This window comes from Rhipicephalus sanguineus, chromosome 2, assembly GCF_013339695.2.
Source record: "Rhipicephalus sanguineus isolate Rsan-2018 chromosome 2, BIME_Rsan_1.4, whole genome shotgun sequence".
Lineage (NCBI taxonomy): Eukaryota > Metazoa > Arthropoda > Arachnida > Ixodida > Ixodidae > Rhipicephalus > Rhipicephalus sanguineus.
In genome coordinates, this window is record NC_051177.1 from 80,437,464 (window position 1) to 80,456,727 (window position 19,264).

Consider the following 19,264-nt stretch of genomic DNA (forward strand, 5'->3'; position numbering starts at 1 on the left):
ACTAGCACGGCATATCAACTCAGTATAGATATATAAAATAAGAAGTAAGGTGCAGCATTTCGCCGATTGCTCACGCCAGCAAGGGAGCAACAGCCATACTTGAGCTTATTCTATTTATTCGTTTAGAAATATGGAACTGACGTGTCGACAGGCACAGTAAGTTTGTCGTGGCGCATGAGTGTTTTCGGTCGCTGCTGTATAGAAAAAAAAGTGGTAGCACGATCGAATGAACTGCTTTTATTCTACAAAAAAAAACGGCTAAGTTGCACTGAATAGCTTTCCGATTTAGCTCGAAAAATATTAGCATATGCTCCAGGCGTGAAAAGCTTTTAGGCGAACATGTTTCTTCTCTAGGAATAATGCCGCAGCACTCCCTTGCCGATCGTCACATGTTCTTCTTTATTTGAACGGGTTTGGGTCTTAGCTCCATTGAATGACAGAGCTTGTATTCGTGGTCGCACACTTCAACTGCTAAAACTTTCAGTACTCAGAAATCTATGTGGTATATGTTGTGTGGCTTTAATACTGGTGTCTCACCGTGAGGTACTGGCAAAGTTCAGGAAAAGTTTCAACATATTGTTTTCGTTCACCATTAGCGCCGTAAAGTTTATGACGCAGATTTTATTTTTGTTTATACCCACGTTTCGTCCGGCCACCTTAAAAAGCTTGAATATAGCGTTTACGTGATTGAGCATAGCGCGCACTGAAAATTTTAAAGAGTGCCTAAATGGGAAACTAAAGGTATGTGGCGGCGGTATGAAAACAAGCTATAACTTCAACGGGTGACGCTTAGGAGCAGCGAGTGGCTGTGCAACCAGACTCGCAGCCTAAACGCCGTTGTTTACGTTTGATATAACGGACAAATGACGGACTTTCTATAACACTGTTTTCGTTTTTTTAAAAAAAAGTAAGAATTCCGTTTGACGGAATAGTACCATTTCACCCTGCACACACATATACAAAGACAGACTCGCCAACGTACATTAGCAGCGTCGTTTCAAGAACAACTAAACACATCTCCTGTTGAACTTGTTGTACAAGTACGTTTAGGTATATGTGTTCGCCGAAATATACCGAGATACATTTCACGCTTGTAAAATAGACGTTTGAGCATATTCAGAGAGTGCTGACAGTGCCAAGACGTTACCTCTCCGTCATCACGGGGAGCGCTGAAAACAAGGTGGTCGCGTCTGTGTCGGCGATCGCACGCACTGTGACAGTTGCGATAGCAGCTCAGCGTCGTTGTCCTGGTCAACGGTGCTTAATTCGGCAGCGTCGGACAGTACTGCAAGTTATCCTCCATCCATTGAATAACAGCATTCGGAAGAAGTGATTGCGTCGCATCTACGTGAAAGTGGAACTCACTTCCTTGGACTATGCTACTAACAATGAAGCTTGGAATGAGAGGATTGCGGCTCCTTGGAACCTTTTTTGGTGAGTCACAGTGGTATCGTTAAGATGACCTTGCGAAATGAGCACTGTCAATAGGACACATAGTTCTTTTCTTTTTAAAAATGACATTATTTTTCACTGTTTATTCGTAAACTGCCTTCAGTGTTAGCGTTATGCTGAAACCCCCAAGTCTAATGACAGGGTTTGGTAAGCACTGATAATCGTATGTGTTGGTGACGATCGAGTATCAGTTATTCTTACTTCCCGCTTGAGAGTTATTAACGCGCTAGCGTTAAAGAGCTCGTTTCGCAGAAATTCCGGTCTCGGCGTCGCTGGTTGTGAGCGAAAAATCGTCCTGTCCGTGACCGAAAAATCGAGGATGATGCAAGTAAAATACATCATAAAAAATCGTAGGTTCGAGTGAGAAGCGAACACAGGCCGTCTGTGTGGCAACCAGGTGTTCTACCACAGAGCCACGCCATTGCATCAAACTGCTTCGATAAAAAACACTATGAGTGTCATGTAATGGAAAGAGTCTCCTTAACGCATGTAATATTGCGTGGCAGAAGCGTAGAATCACGCCATGCGTCAAAGCATGTGAACTGCACAACGAGTGGGTGTTTTAAAGGCCCACCCATTACAAAGCGCTCCGACATGTCTAAAATTGAGCAGCTGCGTAGGTTCGCGTGTTGCGTTACGGACGCGCAGCGGACCCTTCGCTGATTCGCAGAAGGAAGGATTATGGCTTAGTTGGCGCTTAACTGTACTTGCAGTAGGCATTCCAGGATAGTTTTAAACGGCCGGTGTTGTGCTCACAGTCCTTCGTTTCCATGAGTCACACATGAGACGCCATGAGAACATCATTCCCTCAGGCTTCGCTCCCGCAAAAGTTGCAGAGATACCAGCATGGATTTTATCAAAACCTACAGTGCGCCTATCCATTCCAGGAGTGGGTAAAAAGTCGCGCATACCTTTATGTGGCCTCAAACAATTAACGGCATCATATATATCCACGGAATACGCCAATTCTGTGCATGTTTTTACTGACGGGTCTGTGTTACCCACAGCGTCAACAGCGGCATTCGTTATACCAAGTTTGAAGACGAGTGAACGCTTCCGTCTGGACCACCGAACAACATCGACGGCGGCAGAGATTGTAGCCATCCGCGAGGTAATTCGTTACATATCGACGCAACCTCCTCACCAATGGACTATATTTTGTGACTGTAAACCAGCACTCCAAGTGATAGATTCAGCACTTAAACGAGGGCCTTATTACATACTTGCTCACGAAGTGGCCGAATTACACGATGCCGCCCTGAAAACTGGCCATCGTATCATATGTCAGTGGGTTCCAGGGCACTGCGGTCTGCAGGGCAATGAGCAAGCCGATGCGGAGGCAAAGATGGCCCATGACAACACCAGAGTACTAGCTATCCCCTTTTCCCGACCGGATACTAACACCGTAGTGTACACACTCCTGAGTGAGACTACAGCAGCATATTGGTCTTTACCAAGCCATCGTCACCGCCGGCTTCACGAACTTGACCCAAATATGAGTGTTAGAATCCCACCAACCATGAAAAGGTGTATTACAAGCTTGTTTCACCGACTACGACTAGGTGTGGCATTCACTCGCCGTTACCTACACCTTATCGGCCGTGCCGACAGTCCCAACTGCGAGATGTGTGGCACTCCTGAGACTATCGAACACCTCCTGTGCGTCTGCCCACGATTCCTCACACAAAGAAATTCAATGGCGGCCGCCTTGTTGTCATCGAAGCAACAAGTTTCAGAAAAAGTTCTGTTGGGACCACCACCATGTCATCAGCGCGATATTCTGAAAGCGCTGAACATGTTTTTGCGCGATACAGAGCTCGACGAGAGACTGTAAATAGTTTTTGGACATTCAAGGACTTACTTCGTCGCCACTTTTTTCCATCATCATCATCCGCATCTTCTCTCCACTCTCTATACTACCACTCTCCCCTTTCCTACTGCTGAGTAGCAGGCCAGAACATTGATTCAGGCCGACATCTCAGCTTTTCTGCCATAATAAACCTTTTCTCTCTCTCCTTCGTTTCCTTCTTTCAGGCATGCACCGAGAACCGAAGACAAGTTAGCAATTGAGAAGGCGATGCGCACGGGGCCCGATTGCACTATCGCGTTCTGTTCTTGAAGGCGAAGCTCAAGGGTCCTCCAAGATTTTTTTTTAATCTGTTGTAAATTTCCAACCAGAAATTTAGTTAAAGACTGAGAACAATAGCGGTGAAATCACTCATACTACCTGAATGCAATGCAGTGAAGAAAGTGGTAACAATAAATTTAAGTATAGGCATTTTCAGAATAGTTTTGACAGATTAATGGCGTCGTGTTCGCCGTATACAGTTTACTGTGGCGACTACGACGGCAAGCAGCTTTTAATGGCGAATGCGGAGACATTCGCCATTAAAAGCTCCACGTGTCCCGTTTTCTACTATGTTAGATTATATGAGTATAATTAACACGAAGAACTTGTTTGTCAATGACAGAAAAAGAGGCAAGGAAAGGACGAAGTGTAAAAGATTTGCCGCAGTCTTGGCAAACCATAAAAATTATACTGTGGTTATTCGCAAAACCATGATGTAATTGTGAGCAACACTTTAGTGAGGGATGACTCCGTAGTATTTCATGAATACCAGTGCACTGGAATCAAAAAAAAAAAAGAAAAACATTTATTCGAAAAAGTTGGGGGACGCTTAAGCTTTGCCTTTAAGAGTTGAACGCGATAGCGATTTCCTGCCCCTAGGGCGCACTTAGAACACTACGAGTGTTTAACAGAATGCGCGCACTAAGGTGTGTGTCTTATGTAATGGGTAGCATGCTTTGAACAAGGAGCAATTATGCGCGAGAAACCTTTTCGAAGTTGCGATGCACCCACTACGTGGTCTTAAGGGAATACGCGCAGTAATGTGTGTGCCTTTTGTAATGGGTGGCTGTCTTTAAACCACGAAGTCGTTATGTAATTGACGTGGTGTGACGCCCGATGGCAATATACGCTTGTACCACGCAATATAACTGCGATATTACATCTCGTACTGTGACACCCGTATACAGGACGCCTATTTTTGGGAAGCATGAAAGTTACTTTCAGTACAGCTGCTAGCAGAGGCCTGGCTGTGTGGTAGAACACCTGCTTGCCACGCAGACGGCCTGGGTTCGATTCTGAATCGGACCGAACATTTTTATTATTTATTTTATTTTCAGATTTTCGATTTTTCGGTCACGTACAAGATGATGATTTTTCGCTCACAACCAACGGCTTCGACGCCGACGCCAACGGCTGAATTTCTGCGATACGAGCTCTTTAACGCTATCGCGTTAATAATCGCACAAATACTAACATATTCAACTCTCGAACCGATCATTGGCAAAAATATAAACATCGCCTCCACCGCTTATGCGGAACTTATTTACCCCAGTCGAGCTCGAGCTATCACACACCGGCGATGGTTGTGCGGATGAGGAAGTTGTAGAAGTGATGACGACATGTAGAGGTGTCGAGGATGAGTCACTCATTCGTTGCGCTCCCCACGTGAGCTTTGCGCCCACAGAATTTCGTGTTTGCTTTCAGCGGTAGGCGTTCTTTTTTCCTTTTTTCTCCACAAGAAATGCATCAAGGGTTCTTAGGTGGACTAGCTGGCTCATGAACATTGTGGCTGAACAGCGTGAAAAACGAGACGGTGAACACACAGGACACAGCGATGCGTCCTAGTGTGTTCACCGCCCTGTTTCTGACGCTGTTCTGCCACAGAGAAACGCATCGTGGCCGCATTGTACGTATTATTAGAAAGCCTGTAAAACCTTTGGCTCGTTTTAACAAAGCTTCAGAAACAAAACAGAAACTTCAACTAAAATGTAACACGTTTGCGGTGTTGATTTTTCTTTAGGTCCTTCTGGTGCGAAGGTTAGTCCAGATACACAGATAATTAAGTTTCACTAACATTGCAGTTAACAGACATGCTAATGCAAGCATAAACAAATACCTGTCTCTAATCGCATTACAAAAACATTGACCTCACATCCCACATGATGTGAGGTCATCATGCAATAGTAAACTTCTGGGAAAGCAATAAGGCACGAGTCTGTGTGCTATAATAAAAAAAGCCATAAAATACTTATTTAAAAAACGACCCAAATAAAAGACATCGATTTCTCATCACAAACACCGACTTCGTTTTCCACATCAAAATTTAATGGACTCGCTTTTCCATGGCATGGAATGGGACTGCGAACGTTTTGTCGGTTCGCGTTCCTTCCTGGTGAGCAATTCTGAGTGCGCTGCGCTCGGAAGCGTAATTAATATTTCTCTGTGATTAATACCTTTTCCTTGTGTGAGACATTCGAGAATGGACTCAACTCAGTTTTCCAAAAGAATTTCTTCGGGTTGTTTCGAAATTTACATTTTGGAGGAGGTTACCCATGCGCTACTTTGAGTTCCGCCATGGAGAGAATATAACGACTTCCAGAAGAAAGCTCTTCGTATTTTTGTTAACACTGTCACCTTGTTTTCGAAGACAACCTTTCACGAACGTCTCTCCAATGTCCACATAACAATTAGTCATTTCCTTCGCCGCTTTCTGCTAGGGTGACATTTGAGTTCCGTGTTGAGTGGTTTTGAGCGTACACCGTAGCAATATAATATCACTTTGATATCGTATCGTTGTTCTATCCGCACTAGGAAGTCGATCCGTAACGCCCCACTGTCAAGAGTATAGTTAACAGGACAACATGTATCTTATCTTTCGCTTGAGCGTTGAGCATTTTTTTGTTATTCGTTATGTAAGGTCTCGTTTAAATCGCTGAACTTTCGGAGTGCGAGTGCGCAGCGGCCTACATGCTACTCCTCATAGGTGGCGTACAAGAAAATGAAAGGCGAAAAGAGGTAGAGGTGTCTATGAAGCTAAAAAAAATTGAAAGAGAAAGAAAGAGCAATAAGGGTTATTTTTTTGGTTTTTGTTCTTCTTCTCATTTAGAGCTATCGAGTGGCTATCGATTTCTGGTGTTATTATGACTGTATCAACGCCACTAAGGTCTATTTAACAGACGTTCTGCATGCTCACTGAGTTCTTACTCATTAACTATCTATCCCCTTCGTGCACGGCAACCCGTTTTGTATTACCTCAACAAGTTCGCAATGTGTTTAATCGCAAAGCAAGGATGCTCTGCATTGCTTGCTATTCAACTTACGCCTCGCATTACAAAAATTACTACTCCATGAAACTCGCGTGCGCCCTTTCGTCGTAACTCGTTCATCGAGATGGCGATTTGATGCTTCAGCGGCTTTCGGTTCATTTCAATATAACTAGTAAGGGGCGTCTCTGCGATGTACCTCGCTCTGATCATGAAAAGGTCGTAGAGAAGCCATTCATCCGTCAGAGACAGATGCGGCAGCGAAACGTTGCGTTCTAGCGACTGACGCTATACTGTTCTTACGTAAGTTTTTAAATTTCCAGCGAAGGACGTCAGTACAGCCTTGGAACTTACCCTTCGAACTGCCGACTTCGCCGACTTTGCCGACTGTGGCTTGCCGTAACTTTCAGAAATTTATCTGCGTTTGGAAGCTGACCCAAGAAACTCTACTGGAACTCTTACTGTTCAATGTGTCATCGCGAACGAACTCGGCAATATGACGTGCCTGCATATTTGAATGATTGTCATCTAGTGTACTGTGTGCTAAATCTAAATACAATATAAAAACATATATTTGTTTTCGTTTAGTACAAAGCTGTTCAAATCTCCGAACTTATTTTACACAACATTTTTTCTCGTGACTTTCTCATTCCATTGCGTATACCACTTAGGCTTCGTTGTATTGTCAATGATGTCTTCTTTTTGTGCTAAAACCTGCTGCCATACGTCACTAGCCAAGCCTTGCGTAGATTTGGTAGGCTTAATTTGGGCCTGGTATTCCATTTTAGGTTACATAAAGTATTGTTCTTATTCGTTAATTACAATGCTTTCTGAATAACGCAGACAGCAAAGGCACTGTCGAGTGTTTTCTCTTTTTCTTCTTTTTTTCATTTGCCGCTGTGCTTGTCAACGTGCGCACAGGCAGTCGCTCGCAATCCCAGTTGATGATCTTGACAAGCGGCTTCTTTCAGAGGAGGCAATCGTGGGCGCGTAGTCACAGCAGAGGCCAATGGGAATGCTATTTACTTTTATACGCTCAAGTGATGTATTATATTACCATGATACTTAGACGTTTACGGCCCCATTCCTTTTTCATTGCGTTTACTCACATTTCAGTTTACGCATCCACTATTCTCTTACATGTTTTCCCGTTCTCCCAGAGAAGAACAACACACTGAAACATATTTGTTTTCTGTTAAGCTCCCTTACTTCTCCATCTCTTTCCTACATCTCTCTCTCAAATTACTAGAAAAGATAAAGAAAATTATAAATTGCAATGCTGCTTTCGCAGCATAGATTCCTTACACAGCCACGTAAGTAAAAAAAAGACATTCACCTATTTTAGCGGCGCGCACTTTCCTCCTACACTGGGCGCATCAGGACGGGAAAGAGTTTGATAGGCTTACTGGATAACACATGAATAAGCAGGCGGGAGAAGCATAACACAGTCCAGATCACCTGAGGCCCGCACCTCATCGACGTGTCTGCTTGGTGCCAGAAAGGCGGCTGCCATATTCACTAGGTATAAGTCTTCTCGAAGCACGCTGTTTTTTATTTTATTTTTTCCATCGCATGTTCTTATCGCTTGGCACACGCCGTGCTTCTTGCATCGAAATTCCTTATCATCGAAGAAGCCGCGTTGCATTAGATTGTGCGCATAAGTTTTGCCTTCAGTTTTTTTTTTTGTTGGCATGAAAATATATAAAACATGGTCACGTCAGAAAGGCGTCTCTTGTTTTGACAATAAGCAATCACAAGTTGTTCGCCTTGTGCCCATCTGCCTGACTTCACATCGATTGCATATTTGACGAGCACATGAGGGATAACGTCAGTGCTACTGATCGAACTTTACCAACGCGAACTTTATGTCGAATTATGGCCGCATAGGGGGTTACAATTATGCCCGCATATAGGACGTGCTCGAATTTGTAAACATGAAAATGGTTAATAAACAGATAGTTTCATTAATGTTTCCGTTGTTACTCCAGCATGACTGCGCGTCTGTACAGGGGATTGGACTTGACCATGCTCAGATATCAAAGAAACTATCGCATACATAATAAATAAAAAAAAATTATGTCCTGCACTTCCTGCTAACTGTGCTCTGCATGAAATCTATAAGAAAGTGTTTTGTTTGTTTGAGACAGCAGGAGTCGCATTCAATATTTAAGACGTACTCTTATTTTTTTTCCTATAAAAAAATGGAACGCATAACCCCCAGAATTTTGTTACGTTGAAGATTACGCTACAAGAAAAAATAATGGGGGCGGGGTAACGTCTAACGATTGCGATGCTCCTTAATGCGAAATGTGAGCGCAGCTATACTAGTGTTGTGACTTGACTATATATTGAGGCAAATAATGTGAGGGGGACATGAATGTACGTACAATTACACGCTACTGCACTTTTATTTTTCGTTCTCTACTTTCGCATTTTTATTTTTTTTTGCTTCGGCGGCGCGAACTGCAGTCACATACAACTGTTTATGTTTCTTCTTATATTTTTCCTTACCTTTATTTTTAAAACATTTTTATAAATTATTTTTATTTTCTGTTTATGTGGCGAAAGTTGCACAGTAATCTAGCCGGCCTCGTCGAAAGAAGAGCGTCGCGTGCCTCGAGGCCAGGGAGACGGGATTTCTTTCGCCGGGCTCATTCGCCCGATTACATTGAGGGACAACGAGGTACGACGCTCAATCAAGAAACGGGAGCCTAAGCGCAGCGCTGTCAAAGAAGTTTGCAGCGCTGACGGTTGCCCAGTGCTCCTACTTACGCAAAGTCGTTTCGTAATATTTATCAGAATTCTCACGAATGCGGGCGAAATGAAAAACCCGTTAGGAAATATATAAAAAACATGCATATTTGAGACACGCCTTCCATTTTGCGCATTTACTATGCTTAACCATTTATGCCGACTACTTATGGGCATAGGGGTGATCATAGGCGTGCGCAGGGTTCCCCATCAGGGGGGGCAAAGGTTTATCGCAGCACGCCCCCCCTTCTAAGTCAATGTACGAGGCAGATTGCGCCCCCCCCCCCCCTTAGGTGAAGGTCAATGTATGGGGCAGATTTTGCGCCCCCCCCCCCTTTAGGTGATAAGGGGGGGCGGCCGCCCCCCGTGTGCACGCCTATGGTGATAACGATAAAACAGTAATCTACGTTGCATCGGATATCTACCTAAGCATTGCTCGGCTCTGTGAAAAAAGACATCGGTTCTAGGTACAAAAATAAAAAAAACACGTGGTGAAAGTGAGAGAAGACAAGACGATGTTTAGAATGAAGTCTCGGCAATTACATTTGTAATGACATTTTTAAGAAGCGAGGCAAAATCAGGACGAAAAGGGACGCCTTCAAACCCGAAAGTTGTGCAACAAACAAGAGAGCCTGCAACTTTTCCTTTCATTTTATTCCTTCTGTCATTGCTGATATTTGACAACACGACAGGGAAGCCATACTCGCGAGCACAAGTTGTAGTGAGGTTTCTTACCCGGTTTTTTCGCCTTGTCCGACGTACGGCTTTTACACTCGGACATTTCATTTTTCTTTCTGGCCATATTAAACGAAAAAAAAATGTGTCTCGTAGAGTAGCCGAAAGTAAGCCAAAAGAAAATAAAGAAAGCGTCAAAAGCTCTTACATATATCCCCGTTCAAAACTCTTTCTCCGTTGTCGTTATTCGGCTTCGAGAAGGCGATACCAAATGAAATGTCAGGAGACAAAAGGATCTTAAACAACCTCAAAGACCATTCCGCGTTCTCCTTTCGCGCGCTAGCCTCTAAAGCATCCTGTCCGCCTTTTTTTTACGTGCTGTTCTTTCCCTATCCGAGGCTTGCCTTCCGTTTTGTAACTTTAGAGCGAACCAAAACAAAAATTTTTCCCCGGATTAGTTTTCATCCCTCATCCGCTACATCGTTTTTTTTTTTTTTTTTCGTGCCTTTTCGCTCCACCTCGCAACTCGACACAGCACGCTGTTCGTCATCATTCTCGTGTTACACCTCAGCGCACTTGTTCTGCCCTTGTTCGGCACAACGTACCGCCTCGCTTTTCCTTCGTCCTCCTCTCTTACGACAGAAGTTCTCCTGTCATTTTTCTATGCTTTATTTTCTTTTTTTTTCTTGGTGTCGCCATTCTTTTCCGGCCATCCTCTCCCAAAGCACGTAGTACTCTTGCTGTTGTTGCAACATATATCTTTTTTTTTCCATCTCCCTCGAAGCACTAGATGTTCTCAGTGCGTTTTTTTTTCTCTCTTTCCTTTTTTGATCGCGACACTGCCTCTCAAGGACCCAGCGAAAGCCGGCGGCTAAGGCCGTTCCCGTCGCGACTCGAGCTTTCTCCTGATTTGTCATGTCAGGTTCATTTCGCCCTCTTTTCCTTTCCGTGGTGCCAGAACACGCATCCACGACCGGGGGCTCCCTATGAGTTTCGGCGCTAGCCGTGTCAAGGCGTGTGTGATTCATGTCCGTACTCTTAGCGTCATTCTCCCCTCCATGCTTTATTTTACGTTGCCCTTATCTTGTCTTTTGAGGCTCCCGGGGAACGGGATGGTAAGGTGAGCGACCGCCGGTAGGGTGAATCCGTTATTTGCTCAGTTTTCCTCTAAACCTGATAGATGTAGCGTGACTCGGCAGCGTTTCCGGGCCCTATGATAAAACCCGTACCACGCAAACCCGTCAGAAAACTACGCTGATGCGGAGTGGGCTGAAGGCATTGTAGGACGTAAGCGTTGTTTTGTGGCGCAGCTGAGCTAGTTTGTATATCGTTTAGGAGAAGTGTGTTTTACGGCACCCGGCAAATGGAAAATATTAATTATTAGCACGCCCGCCGTTCTTTCTGTAAATGGTTTATAAACGTGCTGTCAGAGTGAATGCTTGGTTGCGTGCGGTTCATATTCATCTTGATGCAGGTTGAACCGTATATGTACGTATTGGTTGAGGTATATTGCTACCTTTACAATGCTATTCATGCAAGAGCCTAAGAGAAAACATCCCTACGAGTTGAATGACTTCGTCGTACAGGGTATAAATAAATGTGCCCTTATATCATTGTTGATGCGTTCCAACACCATATGTACTCAAAGCGGAGCACCAACAGGTCAAAATTACTTTCACAAATACTTGTTAGCAAACAGGTACAACGACGCGGTCTTTCACCTGAAAGTTATTAAGGTGAAAACCTTAGATGCCTCATGAAAGGGGAAAATTGACCGACGGCGTCGGCAGCGTCCGTGGCGTTAACACGAGTGATACACAAATTAATAATCATGTGATGACGTGAACACATGACCGCACCATGACCTCACAGGTCGCCAAAATTAGTGACATCATTATCACGTCACTATGACGTCATGGTGATGTTGCATTACATGACGTCGCATGATGACGTCATCAGATGAAATCGTCGTTTGGTCAAAGGTGGGCCGATCACGGAGGCAAGACAAATCCAGTATAGATGCAGAAAGCCTGGAATGCCTCCGATCCTGGAGGCAGTGCGAATTCACGTTAAGGGCAGAAGGCGTTCGGGGGGGAAAGGGGTGGATCAATACATCGACTGTGAAGAAAAAGAAGGAGCTGGCTTTCGCCTTCGACTCTTCTTAGGCAAATTCATAAGGGACCCTGTGAATTTTTGTTAGCAAGGTTTGCAGCAGGACATTTCTTAGACAAATTGGTTGTCACCTCGTCTACTAGGATAATTGAAAACCAGACTCCACCAAATAAACCCAACGCGGGAACTCTGACCTCCATCCGGACTTCGTCGACGTGAAGCTTCACTTCTTTGTCGGCTTTGGTTGGGAGTTGCCTTCACGAAGGCATACACAACATTAATTGGAGTCACCGACAGTGCGGCATGCGAGGTCTGCAGTACTGAGGAAGACATCGATCATCTGCTATCCCGCTGCCATCGATTTGCCTCTGAAAGACGAACTCTTTCTGATGCGATGCGACGATTGGACGATCGGCCGCTCTCCGTGCAGATGCTTCTGGAGCATCGTCCCCATCGCTCGTCGGCCCGAAAGGCAGTTAAAGCACTTTTGTGCTTTTTAAGGACTACGGGCCTGTGTGAACGCTTGTGAGCGCTTGTGACTATTTTTACAGTGCCACATCCACATACGTGTCAGCGCATTTATTTCTCATTTCGTTTTTTTTGCTCCTCTCTCTCTCTCTCTCTTTGTCTCTCCCATCTTTCCACTCCCCTTCTCTTTCACCCGGCGCAGGGTAGCCAACCGGACTGCTGTCTGGTGAACCTCCCTACCTTCTCCCTTTCGTATTCCTTCCTTCCTTCCATCAATCCGTTTTGCCCTATAGGGCTTAATTTGAAATGCAAGCACCGAATAGATCCACTTTTAGAAATATTTTGTGCTAGAAGGTGCTTAATATCGATGAAAACGCAAGTATCCTATTTTATTGCACAGCTTACATATACACATTCAGTGCTACCAAGAAATTTTACTTTCGTGTTGTAGGGTCGGAGTTAAGACTACTGGCGCGATGGGCATATTTTCGCTAATTTAATAATTATATCCTTATTAGATTTTATTCCTTTACATGAAATATTTAAAGATTTTCTTAAAATTGCCACTTGTAGGCAGACACAAAACAATAAATTTACGGTCAAAATTTAAGAAGATTTTCGAAAAGGTGGCGACATACTTAATTTTGCGTGAAATTTCCCGGGCAAGGCCGCAAACAATATCTAATAAAAACATTAATTCATTTCAAGCTATAGAATAGGAAGGCTCTATTTTGATTAGGTCTCGCTGTTAAAGTTATAAGGTGTATTACACATGTTTTCTGTATTTATAATTTTTCCTCCTGCTCTCCTTAATCTTCAAAAGGAAAACGCTGGATCGGCTGTTTTATATATATAAAAAAAACCTTTATAACTGATGAGGGCTAGCGCGAGCGCCATGAATGTATAGGCCTGATATAAATGAATGGGTGACACACCGCGCGGTGTCGGCCGCGCGCACACCTTAAACTCGACGACGTCATCAGAAGTGGCCGGCCTGTCACGCCGCCGCCGCAAATTGGGCCGATTCAGCAGTGCCGCCGGTGCGAAGTTAATCGAGTTTAGCTGTTCCTGGAAACGGAAGAGAGACCGGCGATGCCGCCATCGCCGAGCTCTCGTGGCCGATTCGGCCCGACGCGCATCGATTACTGCCGTCGGTGCCAAATTGAGATTCACCGGGGCGAGTCCAGCGGATGATGAGCGCGCACCTATCGATAAGGGCAGGTCGCCGCTGTTGAAAAAGGTGCCCTGCTGTGATTCACTAAGCTGGAAATTCGCTGGAGGCCGAGTTCAGCGAGCGGCGCCGGGAACCTACAAAAATATGGCGTTCGTGCTCCCTCATGCTTTCAGTAAGCAAAAACTGAGATCGAAATTCGTTTATTAAGGCGAAAGCTTCAAGTGTTCTCGTTCAGCAGCCTCTTGAACGAAACACGGCAGGTGGAAGAAGCGGCACAAAAATTCACGTGACCCAAGTCACTTATTACGCCTTTCTGTGACGTCATAATGACATCGCATATCGCAGAATTTTTTTTCCTCGCTATGACGCCATCATGACGTCAAAATGACAGGGGTAACCTTAAGGGACAAGGGAGCACTGTGGGTCAGGGAACAAACTGTTGTTAAGGATATCTTAGTAGTAGTCAACAAGAAGAAGAAATGGGCATGTATCACGTAAGCAAGGTAACTGCTGGTTATTAAGAGTAACTGACTGGATTCCAAGAGATGGCAAACACGTGAGGGGGAGACAGAAAATTAGGTGGGTAGATGAGATTTATACCCCTGACACACGGGCAAAAGTGAAGTGCTTTGAAGTAAACGACTTTTGTCGCCCAAAGGGACCATTTACAGAAAGGAGTTGCGCCGATGTCACACGGCACCGTACTAGTGCTTTATGTGGTTGCTCAGAAGAACGCTGAAAATAAATGGCGCTTCTTGTGCGAGCAATGTATACTTTAAAAAAACCTGCGCATGCAGATCACTTTTAGTGACACCAGAACTCGGAAACGTTTCTTTTTAATGTTTGACGGCTTATATTGCTGACGTTCGCATATTTTCTTCGTTTCTTTGCATTTTTACCAGTGACCTCGATTGGTTTTGCAACTATGAACAGTCGGTGTTTTGGTACCCACGTTTTTGCCGTCCTTTCTTACGTTTGTGTCAGTGCCGGCGTGCCGCGTTGTATTCATAGCGTTATTCACACAGCTGTGATCATGTGACGGATTAGCGGACTAATTAGCGATAGCGATAAAGGAAGAGTTGCGGTAACGCTGACGCTTGTTGCTCTTGGATTTCTTGATGGTTAGGTTACCGCAGCGCAGGCGAAAGTGGAGAACGTCAAACGACGACTCGCCAGAGTCTTTACAAAAGAGTGCAGAGACGCGCCCTCACATTACAAGAGCGAACAAATGCACACAACAGAGGCGAGGGCCACCGAAGTCAGCGCACACGCGACGCGCTCCTTAAAATGCCTGTCCAGGCAAGCGCTTCTCGCTAAGCGTTCTTGTGGGACGCGAACCGCGTATGGCAAGCACGCCGATGAGCGTCCCTTGCAGCGCACTCGCAGGTAGCCTGGAGCCGCGCGTTCCTCGATAGGCGAGGTGACCTGGAACATCGGGTTTTGCAGACACGGTGATAACAACACACACTGAAGACACAAGCAACACAAGCGTGACGCGCGCGACAACACACAACGTGTGGGTGGGACAACCGGCGACAGCGCACACCATGCCACTGTGAACACCAACGTGGCGTCGCTAGTGACGTGATGCGGGCGTGCGAGAGTATAGCTACTGTTATAGTGTACTAGAATAATCTCCTAGTGACGCGTCTGAGAAGGAGCGCGCGTGCCCGTTTGCGTAGACGCCACCAGGCGCCGCCACTGCGCCTTTTTCTAGTCGTCTGCTAGCGTAAATGCCGCAGACCGGCGGATTCATTGCAGTTCGGGACATCGCCTGCAGCAGTATCTATTCGCATTTTTTATCATCCATTCGCACAAACCCATCATATGAGTAACTCTGCATGTTTTGCTTCTATTGCGCAATATCTAGCACAACATGTAAATCGCATGCTCATCGCAAACTACACAAAAGTGCTCAGCAACGTCTACGCTGCGTTGCTATGCCAGAAGGCGTACGACGAAATAACGGCCTCGACGGACGCATATTGATGGTGGCAAACTTTTCGTGATTTATTCTCGGATACAGAAACGCAGCTAAAGAAGATTATTCCGGCGTTTCCTTACCTCATTTTACGGCGTGCAATGAGACGTACTACATGGAAGCATCCCACATGTAAGCGTTCGGAGAAAAAAAAGTCATCCACCATTTTTTTTTTTTCACAAGAAATACGACGTTGAACGTAGCGTCGCAGGGGATGCGCTCGAGGCAAGCAGCTGCAAAGCGCGTCTGAACCGGCCCAAACCGGCGCGAACTGACTCCGCGACTAGAAAAAAGCGCAGCAACACCACCAGTGGCGTCTACTGGCGTTTGCTTCAACCGGCCTATTGTCCCTGCCTCCTGGACGCGTCACTAGGAGATTATTCTAGTACACTATAGCTACTGTAAACATTTACTGTTCAACAAATCGCTTCGCTACTGAAAATGAAAACATTTTCTCTAGGGGAAAAAATCACCGGGCAACCTAGCGTTGTGACACGCTTTCTTATATATTGATAAATTCTGCACACTGTGTGCGAGAGTACTCCCTTACTGCCCGAAAAGTAGATGCGGGATCTGCTTTTCGGAAAAGAACCTTTGCCGGAAGGGAGTTACTCCTTTGTCGTGTGTCACTGTGCCCGAACGCCTTTCCGGAAGATGTCCCCTTGTCTAAAGGACTTTAGAGCGCCCGTGTGTCAGGGGTATAAGAAGTTTGTAGGTACAACGTGGCAGCAGAAAGCACAGGACCGGGTTGATTGGCGGAACATGGGAGAGGCCTTTGCCCTGCAGTGGGCGCAGTCAGGCTGATGATGATGATGATGATGTCATCGTGACATCACGCGATGGTGTGATTGCATGACGTCCCATGGTGAGGTCATGACGTGGTGTCGTCGCTCGCTCAAAGGTAGCCGATCCGAGAAGTCGTGCAACACCACGGGAGGTGAAGAAAGCTTCAGGGTGTGAGGAAAAACACGGTCGTCTGAGAACTCACGGTAGACTAATGAGTGTGTCTCAGACTTCGGCTCGTGATGTCCTGCAAGAAGTCTGGTGCCCGATTGTATAACTTACTGCATTACCAAGCGCGCAGCAGATTTTCGTCTTCACGTGTTTTATAGTGTGACATTCTACCGAACGTTTTTTTTTTTTACTGTGCGGGAATATATTCCTTGCACAGGTAACCATTTTTTGCGTAATGAGCGTCCTGGTCTTCCGTATTCTCTGGTATATTCCTATCAATGGTTATCACTGTTAGTATTGACTAATTTATGGGTAATATCCGATAGTGTTGGTTAATGTTGCTCTTATTCTTACTCATTTTGGCTGAACAGCGCTAAATGATTGCTTGTGTTGGTTGTTGTTAAATTAATATTGGCAAATAAAAGTTAGTCTTGCCATACATGGTGGGTGAGTGTAGGTAACTTTTATCTAATATCCACTAATGTAGGCCATCCGTTAATATAACAATAACAGCGTCCTGATTACATTTCATTCACAAGATGTTCTCGCTTGTGCAGTGAAAATCTACCCGACTATGGTCAAAGATGACTTTGTAAATAGAAAAAGAAAACGACATAAACTGAACACATTTTTTTTTCCCTGGGTGTACGAACTTCGGCAATGCCTACAGTTTCAGCAGCACGTAATGAACTTCGGGGGAAGGTTTAGTCAAGCCTTCCATAATGGTTGGGGTGCAATGGTATGCAAAACTTCGTGTTGCTTTCCACCTAAGTACCCTAAACCGAGTAGGCGAAGCAACTAACCCAGTAACAAGAACAGCAACATAACACTTCTCGGAATGAGTAAGGATTCGCAAAAATTGCGTTCGAGATAACGTGCCTTCGAGAGTATATTTCTTTCGTGCATTCCGATCTTCGTTGCTCAGGCATGCTTCAGCTCATAGGGAGGCGCGGACGAAGTGCAGGCATTCTATATGTTACGTCGCATTACATTTTGCGACATTTACAAATCTACCGTTACATTACTAGGCACGTGCAAACGAAGTATGTCGGCCTAATGTTTGTCGGCGTTTCATGGTACCTATAAATAATTCGAAACGCTGAACGTTCTCCAATACAGCATGGAATACTGACCATATTATGCGGATCTGGTGAGCGCAGAATCAAAAGAAAAACTTTATTTCTGTAGTTCGTGACATCACTATATGAGGTAAGCAAGAAGGGAGCCAAACAGGAGCAAATAATTCTGCTCGGTCCGACTTAGTACGGTATCGTCATGGTGTCTGATGCACACTGAACGACACACCGCCTTTTTTTTTCCTTTTTTAATGTGGGCCATGCTTTAGCGCATAATAAAATCACGAAGAATCGGCTGCCTTGTTTTGGCACATTTCTAACATTTTTAATGAAAGTGTATGCGTAGTATACACGCATCGGTTCAAGTTTAGCTGAATGTTGGCAAAGATTTGAAGTCGAGCGTTGCAGACAATGTAGCATTTCGCTTCCGTAAGTATAACCATAGTGCCTATAATTTTTATACAAAAAATGTATACTAAGTGTATGATAAGAATTAAGTAGCTTTGTAGCATAACTGTGTTGAAGTTGTCCATGCATGGATTGAAAGGCTGCCACCAGTAAAAAATTCGCGTTAATATTGTTATTAAAAAGCAATTTCGCACTTACTAAGTCTCTTTCTTAAACTGCGTATCATGGTAACTCTACCTCTACGACGATAATGTAGGCCACAAAGACCAACTACGTCTGGATTTCTCTTTGACTAAATTTGTTGTGAATGAGTAGCGTATACCATTGGAGCATACTCCGCAAAGCTGCAGGGTCGACACTGGCGTCATTTCCTTCTTAGCAGGATTTCACATCTATCTGAACCACATATCTAAACTGTCTGAAACAGGGATTTTTATGCAGTCGGAAATGTCATTCTCGTTCACCATTTAAGGCTCTCCTACGTATCAGTGGTCCAGGTAGCACAAAAGACCTATAGCTGCAATTTCGAACAAAAGCGACACCACAATAGTCTCTGCTACCAAGTAGAAACTTCTAACCTACTCGCGTCATTTCCAATCAATCGTCCGAGAAAACAACAGTGGGGCACATTAATTGGAACGCTGTTCAATCAGTCTCCATCGTTACGTAATCGTGGGAAGTGGGTCAAGTGCTCTGTACTTCGTTAGTACCGAAGTGCGCTGTGTCGTACAAGCAGTGCATTTGTGAACGTTCGACGGTAAACGATCGTATATCGGCCCGTAGTACAAAGCCCTACGCATGGCTAGCAACGACTGGGCAAAGTTGGTGATTGGTGGTGCGACCCCTTTCGAAATGTTTCCCGCTCTCGTTGGAGAAGAGCAGAAGGTTAGGGACAACCCCAGCATTTGCAATTAGGCTGTACGCTGAGCTAGTTGCAGACGGGACCGGTTCAATCAGAGACTGACCCCTCACCTCCCTCTTTCTCAAAAAAAAAAAGGAAAAAGAAAAACAGGACGGCGTTCTTCCTATCATACAGTCTTCAACCCTGTGAACTTTCTCTCACCACATCAGCTCGAGTCCGAACCCCGCGGCAACCGTTAA

The 19,264-nt window shown here is 44.9% G+C and overlaps 1 protein-coding gene across 1 annotated transcript in view; it reads left to right on the forward strand.

Annotated features, from left to right (window-relative positions):
* Positions 1-1,270: 1,270 nt before the first annotated feature.
* LOC125756260 (Down syndrome cell adhesion molecule-like protein Dscam2) overlaps positions 1,271-19,264 on the forward strand; it is a 194,380-nt gene continuing 176,386 nt past the window's right edge. The window contains exon 1 of the mRNA XM_049412869.1: positions 1,271-1,434. Within this exon, the coding sequence (XP_049268826.1) occupies positions 1,377-1,434 (58 nt within the window). The 5' untranslated portion in view covers positions 1,271-1,376. The remainder of the gene's footprint in view (positions 1,435-19,264) is intronic.